The sequence below is a fragment of the Euprymna scolopes genome, chromosome 36 (genome assembly GCF_053919585.1).
Source record: "Euprymna scolopes isolate OS-2025 chromosome 36, ASM5391958v1, whole genome shotgun sequence".
Classification (NCBI taxonomy): Eukaryota; Metazoa; Mollusca; class Cephalopoda; order Sepiida; family Sepiolidae; genus Euprymna; species Euprymna scolopes.
Window position 1 is genome coordinate 97,242,409 of NC_136517.1, and position 15,185 is coordinate 97,257,593.

The 15,185-nt window shown below is 35.2% G+C and overlaps 1 protein-coding gene across 1 annotated transcript in view; it reads left to right on the top strand.

The window, feature by feature from the left end:
• The window catches only part of LOC145260695 (dihydrolipoyllysine-residue succinyltransferase component of 2-oxoglutarate dehydrogenase complex, mitochondrial-like), a 160,540-nt gene that overhangs the window by 81,829 nt on the left and 63,526 nt on the right, over window positions 1-15,185 (top strand). The window contains exon 3 of the mRNA XM_080119096.1: window positions 13,868-13,913. Within this exon, the coding sequence (XP_079975222.1) occupies window positions 13,868-13,913 (46 nt within the window). The remainder of the gene's footprint in view (window positions 1-13,867; window positions 13,914-15,185) is intronic.

The following is a 15,185-nucleotide window of genomic DNA, read 5'->3' on the forward strand; positions in this document are numbered from 1 at the left end:
ATGTATTTACATTTTTCTGTTTCAAATGTCCTTACTTTTTCCCATCTTAAATGTTTTTTTACTGTTTCTTTATCACATTTTAAGATTACAACATGATCATCTTCAAATCAGATGTCCAAAAATACTTATCATAAGCTGTCCAAATATGTGATCAAACGTTTAGTTTATTCATCATTTTCAATCTTCCAATAATATTGTTCATCATTCAACTGACAATCTATTCAGCTGACTAACCCTTATTCTCAAATGGTTTTTGGTCTAAGTGGTGACTCATGAGTAAATAATAATAACAGATTTCTGAGGTGAAAGTCGGACGTTTTAAAAATTACAAGGGCCAAAGTTTAACGTTTAGACTACTGACTCCACCTATAAATTTGCTTAAACTAAGACAACAACTTCAATAATTCTAATTTCATTTCATGTGATTACTGCTTTCTTTACGTCTCTCTCTCTCTCTCTCTCTCTCATTTCTCCCTTTTTCACTCTCCCCCTCCCTTGTTCAAACGTCCCTTTTCTCTTCTGACCAGTTTCTTCCCCTATTTGGACCCCCCCCCCACCACCACCACAAACAACTCTTTATATAGATTTCTTTTCTTTCCAAATTAAAGCATAAGAACGTTGAAAGTGGTAGAAAAGTCGACAATCAACCCACCGGAACGAAAACTGACCCAGTTTTATTATTAATCTTATGGCTCCCGGGCAACACAATGTATTTTGTCTAATATACCATGATAACAAATGATAAAAAGGTTTCTTCCAGGCAACACTGCGCTTAAACACACCTGCTTTTTCTAGGTCATAGACCACTTTTTTATTGCTAGATAATATTCTCTGTCTATATTTCTCTCTCTCTCTCTCTCTCTCTCTCTCTCTGTATGTATATATATATATATATATATATATATATATATATATATATATATATTACTTCAACAGCTGATGATGATTCATGGACGAATCGAAAGCGCTCGTGACAGCAACAGCTATGGAACTTTTATTAATATTTTTGATTTTTATACAAAAACATTATACAGAAAATCGAAAAATTAAAAAAAGAATCATAAAGCGAAGTGTCTCCATTGCATTTAATATTTGCTTGAATGAAAAAATGCTGCCTAAATATACCAATTTCGAATATATATATATATATATATATATATATATATATATTAGTGTTGGGCTGATTAATCGGAATCATTGGAACTTTTGGAGATATAAGTATCAGAATTGGAAAAATTTGTACCCATTTTCCGATGCCATAAACAACTCTTTTAATTGTATTTTTTATTTGATTTTGTTTAAAGCAAAATTTTCCACTGTTGGTAGTAATGATATAATAATAAATATTTATAAACAACCAGTAAAAGTGAAAACTATTGATCATCCCCCCACAAATGTATTTTTACGTTTGAGAAAATATCTACGCATATGTTATTAGAATAATTGGGGAAAAAACCTACTATATAGTTAACTATTTAGGGATTTATAAAGAATCGGAATTGATAATTATATCGGAAATAGGAAAATTATTGGAATCTTCCCATCAACAATGTTTGTGTGTGTGTGTGTGTGTGTATGTATGTTTGTATATATATATGATGATTGCAACATCTTGTCAGACGAGTGCCACTCCCTCAGACACAGAAAGTCCATTAGCCCGAAATTGACTTATTTAGTCCTGCCAGCAAATGCACACGCTCAAACAGACATGACATTGAAGACGGTCATTGGTATACATACATATATACATGCACACATACATACATATATACACATACATACACGCATACATATCTATAAACATGATGATTGCAACATCTTGTCAGACGAGTGCCACTCTCTCAGTCACTGAAAGTCCATGTGCCCGAAGATGACTTTTTAGATCTGCCAGGGAATTCACACCATCAAGCAGACATGACACTGAAGATGGTCATTGATATACATACATATATATACATACACGCATACATACATATATACACACACATGCACATAAACACACATGTACATATCTATAAACATACACAGATATATACATATATACATACATACACAATACATACTTACACATGCATGCATACATACACATATATACATACACACATACATGCATACATGCATATAACATACACATACATATGTATGCATATATACACAATACATATATATCTATACATACACACATAAACATATATACACATACATATGCATACACACGTACATACATAAACATACATACACATATACACACCTGATGCTTGCAACGTCTTGTCAGACAAGTGCCACTTCCTCAGTCACTGATATATATATATATGTGTATATATATATATATATATATATATATATATATACACACACACTGCATAATTGCGTTGACACACTGGTTCTCGTCAGATCACCGAAATTAAGCAATGTTGAGCCTGTTTAGTACCAGATGGATGACCATTTGGGAACTCTAGGCGCTGTATGTGCTCTCTGCTTATCTCGGCATTTGTTTCCAGTTGTCTTGTACACATTTCATTTGCCACTGGTATTTAACAATGTTGACTCAGGAGATGTGTGGTTGGAGATTGCGCACTTCCTGCCACAAAAGTTTCACACGCAGGCACTCTTTCGTGTGTATATATATATATATATATATATATATATATATATATATATATATATGAAGAAATGGACCATATTCAGATGTTAAATTGACTAAAATACAAATAAAATAAAAGGGGGAAATAGACAAAAACGGAAAAATTATGTATTATAAATATATAATTGGGTAAAATAAATAAGTCGATTAAAAGAATCACAAAAATATAATAAAACCTGAAGCGCTTTTCATCAGACCAGTTTTCAAGGATATATGTCTGAAAGAAAGGAAAAAACTATTTTTTGTAGAAATACTAATACTAGTATGCAAAAGGGATAGAAACAAAATTAAAAAAAAACATTAAACGAATGTGTCTCCCCCCCCCCACCAAATAATTCCAACTGTGTAACTGAAGATTTCTCTGCTTGCACAAAGTGGGGGGGGGGGCTAAAACTGATGGCAAGCGCCTCAAGAACAGACGGGGGGGGGGAACTGTGTCCTGTGTGTGTGTGTATATATATATATATATATATATATATATATATATATAGTCCTTGCTAATCAAACCAGAGATGGCTTGTGACACCCTGCACTGATGATTCCCGAAACGATGAAACACTAGTGTCTGTAGGTATTTAATTATTATAGTAAATAATTATATATAGCCATTTCGCTGTATCATCACACTTAAGGGTGGCTTGATGTAGCAAGAGCTGTTGAGATTTGAAACCAGGTTGCTTTCTACTATGATAAGTGGTGTTCAGTGTCTAACCTTCTTGGCTTGACCATTACTCCTGATCTTAAATAAACACGTACATCAAATCTGTTGCCAAGGCCGCTGGAAAAATGGTGGGATCTTTCTATCGATCCGGTAGATATCTCACTGCTGATGCTATTCTCTATCTATATAAGAGCCAGGTATGTCCAAGGATGGAATACTGTTGCCACATCTGGGCAGGAGCTGCTAGAAAGGACTTGTCCTGCCTTGATAGAGTTCAAAATAGACTTTGTAGCCTCGTAGGAGATGTCCTTTTCTCCTCCTTGCAACCTCTATCTCACAGAAGAGATGTTGCGAGTTTGTCTCTGATGTATCGTTATTTTCATGGAAAGTGTTCAACTGAGCTTCAATCTATGGTTCCCCCTCGCCAAACTTTCACAAGAAACACTCGTCTAGCTGTAAACACTATCAATAATTCCCCCCACTCTTTATCTGTGCCTAAACCTAAACGTAGATTCCATGAACAAAGCTTCTTTCTTAGAACTGCACGCCTGTGGAATTGTCTTCCGTTTTCCTGCTTTCCGGCTGACTACAATATGGTTGTCTTCAAGTCTAATGTAAATAAGTTCTTGATGAGCCGTTCCATAGAAGTTATCAAATTTACCAAATTTTCATTACTAATGATTACTATATTGTCCAATATCTACTGTACACTCTTTAACCCTTATCCTTGAGTGGCCTCTTGGCCTTGATAATGTGGTGATGCCTATGTAAAAAAAAAAAAAATGCTTACATGTACAATCTGTCATTTACTGTATCATGGATACCCCAGACTTGAGGATGTGTGGAACATAAAGTAAAACTTGGCTTGAGTATGTACGAAGTGACTTGACTGCTTTCAGCGTTACTGGTATCAACTCTGTCTTACTACCACACCAAGGGTCTGCGAGCGGCCACCTAATTGCATCAGGAGATCACCATACACTTCAGCACATTCTATTATACTTTGGTGTTGATTTTCAAATTTACTTTGAAGATGTGAGGTGGCATGATGTGGCCCTTACTTAAAACTACATCAAGGACCATAACCATAGGTCGTCTGATGCATTGAGCTGTGCCCTCAAGTGTTGAATTTGCATTTTAAGGGTGCTGACAATGGTCCTGTTGTCATTACTTGGATCGGTAAAGAGCATCAGTTGTACAGGGGCGCACCTCCGCTCTCACTCATTGTACATTGTGTCATGTTCAGACCTGATAGAAGGCTCCTATCGCTCTTGGGATTTGTACACAACTGGCCAACTAGTAGATGGTTTGCAATAAAACAGATAAAAAAAAAACGGTTTTCATCAAACAAAAATGGAATTATGTTGTCTTTTCTAGAGCGATAATTTTATCGTTCCACCCTGTATAGTAGAGTATTGCTTTAACACTGAGTGTAAGACGTTATTATATACAACATAATCATATTGACACACCCTTTCTCACTAGATCACCAAAGTTAAGCAACGGTGAGCATGGTTAGTACCAGATAGGTGACCATATGGGAATATCAGACGCTGAATGTAGGACTTTGACACGTTTCAAGAGTTGCAAAAACCTTACATTCTTATCTACCCTGTTAGAGATATACATAGGACTACTTGTGAATTTCATACTCTCATGAAACTTCCTCATTTAGAGGAAGCTGGTTCAACCCACTTAGGGTTAGTGCCACTTTGGTATGGTACGGTAAATTGTTATGAGCTTAGCCAGAAAGTTCAACAAATTACATCTTTCATTTGTCTCAAATTATGAAGTTTGAATCAAGCTGAATGTCATTGGATATTTGAGCCATTCAAGAAAAAATGTCTTGATTTGATTTGTTTGAATTCTTATTGAGACTTTTTTTTTTAATTCTTCAATTACAATGAATAGTGTGAGTTTTCATTTTCTTCTTTGTCATTTGAAAAGAATTTGTGTTTGTGTCGCGGCTTATGTTTTCATGTATTCATGGCAATCAAGAATGAAATGTCTGAAAGTTGGTGAATTTTTTCTGATATAAAATCATAAAAGCTTTTGCGCCTTCACTCCCTCTCTCTCTCTCTCTCTCTCTTTGACTCTTTATTTTTCTCTCTTTTGTACTCTCTCTCTCTCTTGCATGCGCATGCACACTCTCTGTCTCTACCTCACACACTCTGTCTTGTGTGCACTCTCTCTCCCATGCATGCATGCTCTCTGATTCTCAAGTGCACTCTTTTTTTGTCTCTATCTCTGTTTTTTTCTATCTTTCTTTCACTCTCTATCTCTCTCTTTCTCACTCTCTGTCTCTCTCTTTCTCACTCTCTGTCCCTCTCTTTCTCACTCTCTGTCCCTCTCTATCTCACTCTCTGTCCCTCTCTATCTCACTCTCTGTCTCTCTCTCTCTATCTCACTTTCTGTCTCTCTCTCTCTATCTTACTCTCTGTCTCTCTCTCTCTATCTCACTCTCTGTCTCTCTCTCTCTATCTCACTCTCTGTCTCTCTCTCTCTATCTCACTCTCTGTCTCTCTCTCTCTATCTCACTCTCTCTGTCTCTCTCTCTATCTCACTCTCTCTGTCTCTCTCTCTATCTCACTCTCTGTCTCTATCTCGCTCTCTCTCTATCTCACTCTCTGTCTCTATCTCGCTCTCTCTCTATCTCACTCTCTGTCTCTATCTCGCTCTCTCTCTATCTCACTCTCTGTCTCTATCTCACTCTCTGTCTCTATCTCGCTCTCTCTCTATCTCGCTCTCTCTAACTCTATCTTGCTCTCTCTATCTCTCGCTATCTCGCTCTCTCTCTCTATCTCGCTCTCTCTCTGTCTCTGTCTCTCTCGCTCTTTCTCGCTCTCGGTCTCTCTCGCTCTCTGTCTCTCTCACTCTCTGTCTTTCTGACTCTCTCTCTCTCTCTCGCTCTCTCTCTCTCGCTCTCTTTGTCTCTCTCGCTCTCTCTGTCTCTCTCTCTCTGTCTCTCTCTCTCTCTCTGTCTCTCTCTCTCTGTCTGTCTCTCTCGCTCTCTGTCTCTCTCGCTCTCTGTCTCTCTCGCTCTCTGTCTCTCTCGCTCTCTGTCTCTCTCGCTCTCTGTCTCTCTTTGTGTCTCGCTCTCTGTCTCTCTTTGTGTCTCGCTCTCTGTCTCTCTTTGTGTCTCGCTCTCTGTCTCTCTCTGTGTCTCGCTCTCTGTCTCTCTCTCTCGCTCTCTGTCTCTCTTTGTGTCTCGCTCTCTGTCTCTCTTTGTGTCTCGCTCTCTGACTCTCTTTGTGTCTCGCTCTCTGTCTCTCTTTGTGTCTCGCTCTCTGTCTCTCTCTCTCGCGGTCTGTTTCTCTCTCTCACTCTCTGTCTGTCTCTTTCTCTCTCTCTCTCTGTCTCTCTCTCTCTCTGTCTCTCTCACTCTCTGTCTCTTGCTCTCTCTCTCTCTTGCTCTCGCTCTGTCTGTCTCTTTCTCTCGCTCTCTGTCTCTCGCTCTCTCTCTCCCTGTCTCTCTCTTGCACTCTGTCTCACTGTCTTTCTCTGTCTCTATCTATCTCACTGTCTTTCTCTGTCTCTATCTATCTTGCTCTCTTTGTTTTTCTCCTTCCTTCTTTTCAACTGCTTTTCTTATCTCTCTCTTTCACTATTTTCCTCATGTATTTCTCATTCTATATTTCATATATATATATATATATATATATATATACGTGTGTATGTGTAAAAAAGGCGAAAGAGTGAATAATAAGAAACAGAATAAAATCATCTTTTCTTATTCAATAGATATCATTCCATTTGAATCTTTTGCGCCTTAATAGCACAAGAATTGTTGTTGATCAATTTGCCGCTGAATCTATTGCGAAAACTTGCAAAGATGTTGATAATTTGAATAATGTTTATTGTCCGCTCTTCCTGTTTTCCGCTTTTCTCCGTCTTTGCTGCACGCTTCACTAAATAATCAAAATTTCTTTGAACTTCGAAACAATTTCAGTGGAGACAGACTTACTCTCACCGATACACAACGCAAACAAAAAAAAAGTCTCACAAGAGATAAAAACCATTTTTTTTTTTTCTTTTTCTTTTTCTTTTCTCCTCTCTTCCCTCGCACCTCCCTACTCTCCCTCCTGTGTAAAGAATGTTAAAAATAACTGCCGAGTTTTCTATTAAATTAACTTATATCAAAATCAATAAACATATTCTCACTGTTGTGACCTTATTCAATTCTGCGGCTGTTTGGAGTGTGTCGATTAGCAAATAAAGATATTCCTCGACGCGGACACGCTGTATATAATTTTTTGTTCTGTTTCTTTTTTATTTTTATTTTATTCTGTTTTCTCGTTTATTGTATTTAAAATAAGAGAGAGAGAAAGAACTGTGTCCTTTTCTATTTTTCTGTTTGTGTTCTATCCGAATCGTGGCAAAGACCAACAGACTAAAAAGTGTTTGTGCAAAGAAAACTTGAAAAGACGGCTCACTGCAAATAGGGTGGCAAGGACAAAACCAGGCAAATAAGTTAAAATTAATTCAAAACTTGGTTTGATTTTCTCTTGCAATGATAATAATAATGCACTGGCATCTACCGAGGCGTGTTCAAATTAGCTCCATTCAAATCGACTCCAGCAACGACGACAAGGAGGAGAAGCCTTTAGAGATTCTTATTCCAGCCATTTCGATGATCATTACTCAGTTGCCATGACAACAGAGTCAAGACAAAGGAGAATACATCTCAAACTCATAGAATAAAAATAAACTTTTTGCTAAAATCTCAAATTCTGTTTTGTTTTTTTGTTTTTTTTTATCTTTTATTTTCAGATAATCTTGCAAATAAAATTAATTTTCTGAATTTTAGCAGAAGTCGAGTCCTTTCTTCAAACCATTTTTCTCTCTCTCTCTCTCTCTCCCTCGCTCCATCTCTCTCTCCCTCGCTCCATCTCTCTCTCCCTCGCTCCATCTCTCTCTCTCTCCCTCGCTCCATCTCTCTCTCTCCCTCGCTCCATCTCTCTCTCTCCCTTGCTCCATCTCTCTCTCTATCTCTCCCTCGCTCCATCTCTCTCTCTCTCTCTCTCTCTGTCTCGCTCCATCTCTCTCTCTCTCTGTCTTGCTCCATCTCTCTCTCTCTCTCTCTGTCTCGCTCCATCTCTCTCTCTCTCTGTCTCGCTCCATCTCTCTCTCTCTCTGTCTCGCTCCATCTCTCTCTCTATCTCTCCCTCGCTCCATCTCTCTCTATCTCTCCCTCGCTCCATCTCTCTCTCTCTCTGTCTCGCTCCATCTCTCTCTCTCTCTCTGTCTCGCTCCATCTCTCTCTCTCTGTGTCTCGCTCCATCTCTCTCTCTATCTCTCGCTCCATCTCTCTCTCTATCTCTCCCTCGCTCCATCTCTCTCTCTATCTCTCCCTCGCTCCATCTCTCTCTCTATCTCTCCCTCGCTCCATCTCTCTCTCTATCTCTCCCTCGCTCCATCTCTCTATCTCTCTCTCGCTCCATCTCTCTCCCTCGCTCCATCTCTCTCTCTCTATCTCTCCCTCGCTCCATCTCTCTCTCTCTATCTCTCCCTCGCTCCATCTCTCTCTCTCTATCTCTCCCTCGCTCCATCTCTCTCTCTATGTCTCTCTCCATATTTCTCCCTGACTTGGTACATATCTTCCTTTTCCTTCATTTTTTTCTCTTTTCTTCCATCTTTTTCTCTTTTCCCCTGTCTTCTTTCTCCATTTATCTTTCTCTATCTCTATTTCTCCATCTCTCTTTTCTCATTTCTTTTTTTTTTCTCTCTCCAAAAAGATGGACCTAATAGTCTAATTATCCATTATATTCTTTAAAAAAAAAAAAACTGTTCAAGTCTATCAACAGAAATTTGATAAAAAAATTTTGTTTTTTTCAATTCTTCATAATTTGTTGTAATGATTTATTACAGCTTTTTCTTTTTCTTTCCGTTTTGTTACATTTAATTAAACTTTTCTCTTTTCAGTTCTTATGCTATAATTAATGATGTTTAAATGTATAACATTGACAACTTTTGGATGACAATAATAATAATAATAATAATAAATAGCGGGACCTGTGGAAATTCCACAGGAGACTCATTCTCATGTAAATGGAGACGCTGTGATATTATTGTAGCTTTTTTGCTAAAACTGCAGAAGTATTTATCACTGTCTCTCGTTCCATCTCTCTCTGTCTCCCTCCATATCTCTCTGTCTTGACAACTTTTGGATAATAATAATAATCTAATTTATAAAACTCACTATGTCTGTGTGTCTGTATGTCTCCATTTTTTTTTCAAAGTGAATCTCCTCCAAGACGCAAGGACACAGAGCATTTACAAGGCAGTTCAAATGATTGTATTTTTTATTAAGTTTTAGCCAGTAAAAATAGCTAAGAGGTCAAAATTGAAAAAAAATTGATACTTGGCAGGCATAAGTCAACTTAAAGTGCTCTTTTACGCATGCACAAATACACATACATTATAGTCGGTTCATTTTTAACTATTTCTTATCCACCTGACGATAGCTCAAATGGTAAAAATTAAGGTTCGAGTGATAAATGTTTTGGTTCCAATTCTAGTTGATGATACTCACGTCTTTTTTTTTTTTTTTTTTTTTTTTTAACTTTTGAAATCACTACTATATATTGGGTACAATATAATGATCAATAGGGAACTGGCTCTATAATAATAAATATGAACTCTTAATATATTTAAGCATTTTTTTATGACCGGGCAATGCCAGGTACCCTACTAGTAATAATAAAGCCAATATGCTTGTATCTCCTTGTACATACGTTATCACCTTCAACACCGATTAAAAAAAGAAAAAAAAAGAGATTGTCCAATATTTAGGTGTTGCTTAACTGATATCACAGAGCGTAAAAAATTTAGTTTTTTCCAAAATCAAATGAAATATCAGAAATAGAATTTTATCATCGACTTAAAAATGACACGCATTTTATTTATTTCTTCTTATGGAAATCGCTCCAGACAAAGCATGAAAGAGCTGAAAAAAATGTACTTCAAGGTGAAAAACCAGCCAACGATAGGTTAAATAGGTGTTAAATGAATTGATTCTGACCCAGAAAACAGCAATTCTTCCACCTTTGTCAGAAACATTGCTCATAGAATGTGAGGACTTAAGGACAAAGGGGAGCAAGAGTTACAAAGCTGCCAAGAATAAAATTATGGTTCGCTTTCTAGGCAATGACCCCAAAGGTCAAAATCCCTCTAGATTTTTGATTCTGTGACCTCTGTTGGGGGTGGAAGAAAAAATGGTGGCAAATGAATGCCAATAGATTCCTGAACATCATACTATTTTTCACAAGCATAAATGTTGCGCATTTGCGAGAACGGCAGCCATATTTAAAAATGGCTGACAATCATTCAAATACAACATAACTTACTTAAACCCTAGTAGCACCAAAACCAATAAACATACAAACATAATTAAGTACATTTTATTCCAAATTAAATTTTTCATTATTTATTATATGAATATTGGACTTAATCGTTATAGTCTAGATTATTTGTAGAAAAAAAGTTTTTTATTCGGGCATTTTCTGTAATACTGCTTCAATATTTTATAAGTATAACTTAAAAATAGATGCTTTGTTAAATTTGGATATTTCTCATGCAGAAGTATTTATAATCTACTAATACGACTCGTCACACAAAATTATAGTTATTTGTACCTTCACCGAGGAAGTTATGTTTTCAGTCATGTTTATGACTGTTTGTTTATTTTGTTATAGCCTGGAGTTCACATCGCTTGATCAATCATCACTAAACTTGGTCAAAATATTGCTCATGGTCCAAATTAGAACTGATTTAATTTTTAGATATCTAGTTTAAAAGTTGATGGTCAAGGTCAAAGAAAAGATGATGGCCATATTTTTGGCAATAACTTTGGTTCTCTTCATCATAGAGGCTCATTGCTTTGATCAAATTGTAGCTAATGAAATCCTCTATGTAATATAGCTTTGACCTTGAAAAGTTTCATTAAAGTTGAAAATTTTGTGGCATTTCAATTTCCGATGTTTTAAATTTTAATGTATGAATTTGATGCCATTTTGTAACAGCAATCACTATCCAAAATGTCAGTCTTTAGTTTTTGAGTTATCGACGTTTCCATGGCATAACTTAATGATATGAAGAAATAAGGTCCGGGTAAAACTTTGGCCAATGTTTTTGTTTTCAGGCCGTCTTACAACTTCTGTTCTTGTTGTGCATAGAGAGATCATTTTAACTTTAGATATATTTGCGTTCTTGCATGATTTCCAAGTTGGTTTCTTCACCCAAATGTACAATAATTGTCAACTTTTATTCAAAAGAAATTTACGTTTCTGAATTTTTGAGATGAGGATTGGTTATTCGTATTATTTGGATTCATCGGACTACTGACCTCATTTTGAGTGTGATTTTTCACAACTTTTCCGTCGATGTAACCTCCGATCTTCTTCAGGTGTATCTTGTTGAACTCGGGAATTTGGATGGAATTTCAAAAGGGTTCCACTCAAAATTCCGTCCAAATTCCTGAGTTCGACAGAAACATTCCCAACTTCGACAAGATACACCTGAAGAAGGGCGAAGGTTACATTGACCAAAATGTTGTGAAAATCACACTTGAGATGAGACCAGTAGTCCGATGAATCCAAATAATATGAAAAGAAATTTAGATTTCTTTTGTATTCTTCAAGTTACAAATAAGGACACAGATTTTAACCAATCTTATTGATAAAAATTAAACACTCATTCATGGTAGTTTACTTAAAGTAAAAAATAAAATGGATAAGATCATAAATTGTTTTAAGAAGCATCACTTGTGTCACTTCATCATTACTATCATTGTCCTTATTGGTGACATCATCAGTGTCATCATCTTTTACTGCATTGTTTCCAGTAATTTCACAGCATTTGCACATATCTGTGTACGGTACCTTGTTTTGAATGTTTACATCTTTACATTAACTTGTTTACATTGGTACATTTGCATTTTATTAAATCCATTAAACTCTCTGGAATTTAATTTTCTACCACGATAATCAAGGAGATGCATATCTGGATTTGCATGAAGGCTAATTAGTGTGTGTAACCTGATATATTTCTAGTGGCTTCAATGTTTTTTCCTTGTTTTTTTTTTTTTCAGAGATATAGCTGAAATGTTACCGGAACCTCGTGTAATTGATATGGGGCATACATTGTTTTGTATAATTAAATTTCTATGGTGGGTTGTTTCATATCCAGAAAAATTTCTTCGCCCAAATTATTATCGTTGCATATTAAATTTGTTTGAATATGTGTCTGAATAGTCGATGAAAGAGTTTTTTTTTTTTTTTTTTTTTTTTCACGATTCATCTCAATTTTAGTTTCCACTGTATTGTGATTTAAAACTGAGTTAGAAGCACAATGTTCCAAACATTTAGCAAACTAATCAATTGTGTAGATCTAGACAAATAGTGTACAACCATACCAAATGTTTTGCTATTAATGCTCACCTATTAGAAGTTAAAAATATGTCTTGTTTACACCTCCAAACACCCGGACAACTTTTTTTTTCTGTTTTTTTTTTTAACGGTTGTTTTGATCAACCCCCCCCCAACACATATACCTCCAAACACCCGGGCAACGCCGGGTACCCCCCGCTAGTCTAAAATACCTAGAAAATCATAGAGGTGGGGAGAGGAATAACAGCATATAAATTACAAATTTACCAAAATCAGATTGCATAAAAGCATTGAAATTATGAAAATTATTTATCAATAATTTATATTTATTTTTATTTTATTTTACAATTGCGATTTTTTTTAAGCAGACGATGAATTGCCGTATATATTTTCAAAATTACTGTTTAAAACGGAAACAAATATTTTAACATTTCACTCTCTCCGAACACTTGGTAATTTCCTATTTACTTATTATAATAGATTAAGTCCTGATCTAGAAAAGTGCAAAAATAAAATTAACAAGAAAATGTGGGATGTTATTTTGCTAATACGAAATCAAAAATAGTTTTGTTTTGTTTACATATTTTTTTTATTGCTGGATGCTGCCATTTTGATTTTAACACATACTACAATCATTGTGATTGGTTGATTATAAGCAAGTAAATGAAAGATGTATTCTGATTGGCTACATTTTTTTAACATACAGAACTCAATAGTAAGGATCTAATTTAATGATTAAAATTCAAATTATTAATTAATGCACCAAAATCTTGCATGTGAAAAATTTTACAAGGTTTCTTAAGATCTTATACACATTATATCCAAAAATAATCCCCATCCATTTTACATCTCAATAAAAGTGATAATTTTTGCCTTGAGCTGACGGCTTATTTTATTCTGCTTGAAAGTTTATTCAACTAATAGTTATTTTCATGCTAAGGACAAAACATTTTCTTGATTGACCACGCTATATCTACACATTACCCATTTTCCTATCTTATATGTAATACTTAATTGATTTTAACACCAACACGTTTAGCATGTCATAATCTTAAAAATTATTTTTGAACTGCTGCATATCACCTTTTTGATAAAATTATTAAAGCGGCAAACTTCATGTTTACCAGAAAAATGTGATTTAAGATTATTTAAAAAAAATTTTTTTTTTCTTTTCAGGGTTGGTTCAATCAAGAAGTCTTCTTACACAGACGTCATCTGTGATGTAAGTATTTTTTTTTTTTTTTCACTTTCTATTATATACTCCTTGCTCGTTCTTGCACAGATGATTAGATTCTTCAATCAATAGGTTTTCTGCTATTCTTGTTAAGTCATTACACCATGTATGAAGTACTGCTGTCATATGTTTAGCTGGTGAATCTTTGTCCCATTTGAGAGTTCTTGATAAGGTGCAGAAATGTGTCTGTAATTTGATTGGCTTCACTCTATTTTTCTGGACTGTTAAATAAGAAATATATATTGTATATCAAAGGATAAGGGTGTTGTATGTAGGAGGATGTTAAAGAACTGCATAAACCTGACATCATCTTCCCTGACAGGGGACCGCTTGTGAATATTCCCAGGAAGCTTCCTTCTTCGGAGGAATTCACTTTGCTATGGTAATTATTACATCATGTATGGAGTACTGTTGTCATATTTGAGCTGATCAATATTTGTCTCGTTTGGGAGTTATTGATAAGATGCAGAAACGTATCTGTAATTTGATTAGACAACTACCTTTTCTCCACCCTTTCTCTTTAACAGACATGATGTTGCTCGTCTCATATGTTCTATAAATATTATTATGGCATGTGTCCTTCAGAATTGTTTGATCTATTCTGGGCTTCCTTTGTTCCAGCTCATTTGACTCATTGATCTAGTGGTCTTCATCAATTGGCTGTTTTGATACCTTTTTAATACAGCTTTCTATTTCAGTAGCTTCTTTCCAAGAACCACAGGCTTGTGGAACCCTCTTCCTGCTGACTCCTAACATTTTTTTGGTCGTTTTAACACTAATATTAATTAACATCTCCTGTCTTTGTGATAATTATTTTTCATCTTTATTAGCTCCTTGCATTAGGCGGTTTCACCCCTTGTTTGTTACAGTTTTCATAAAAAGCTAAAATCATATTAAGTAATATGTATATATATTTAAACATTGTTAAAAACAACAAAGATCTTGTTAATTATATCTTTTTATTGTTTTTTTGAATCCTTTGAGATGAGGTTTCATAATGTGTGTATTCATTTTTTTTTTTTTTTTAATGAAACTTTCATCATGTTGACTGTTTTCCTCCTAAGCTGAACCTTGGACTTTAAATCTGTGATTATCATCTTTCATTTTTTTTTTTTGAGCTTTTTACATCAAGTGTCTTTACGCCTTGTCTGGAACGATTTCCATAAAAATGCTGGTATTATATCATGTAATATATGCATATGCATATATATATATATATATATATATATATATATATGTGTGTGTGTATTGAGCACTGTT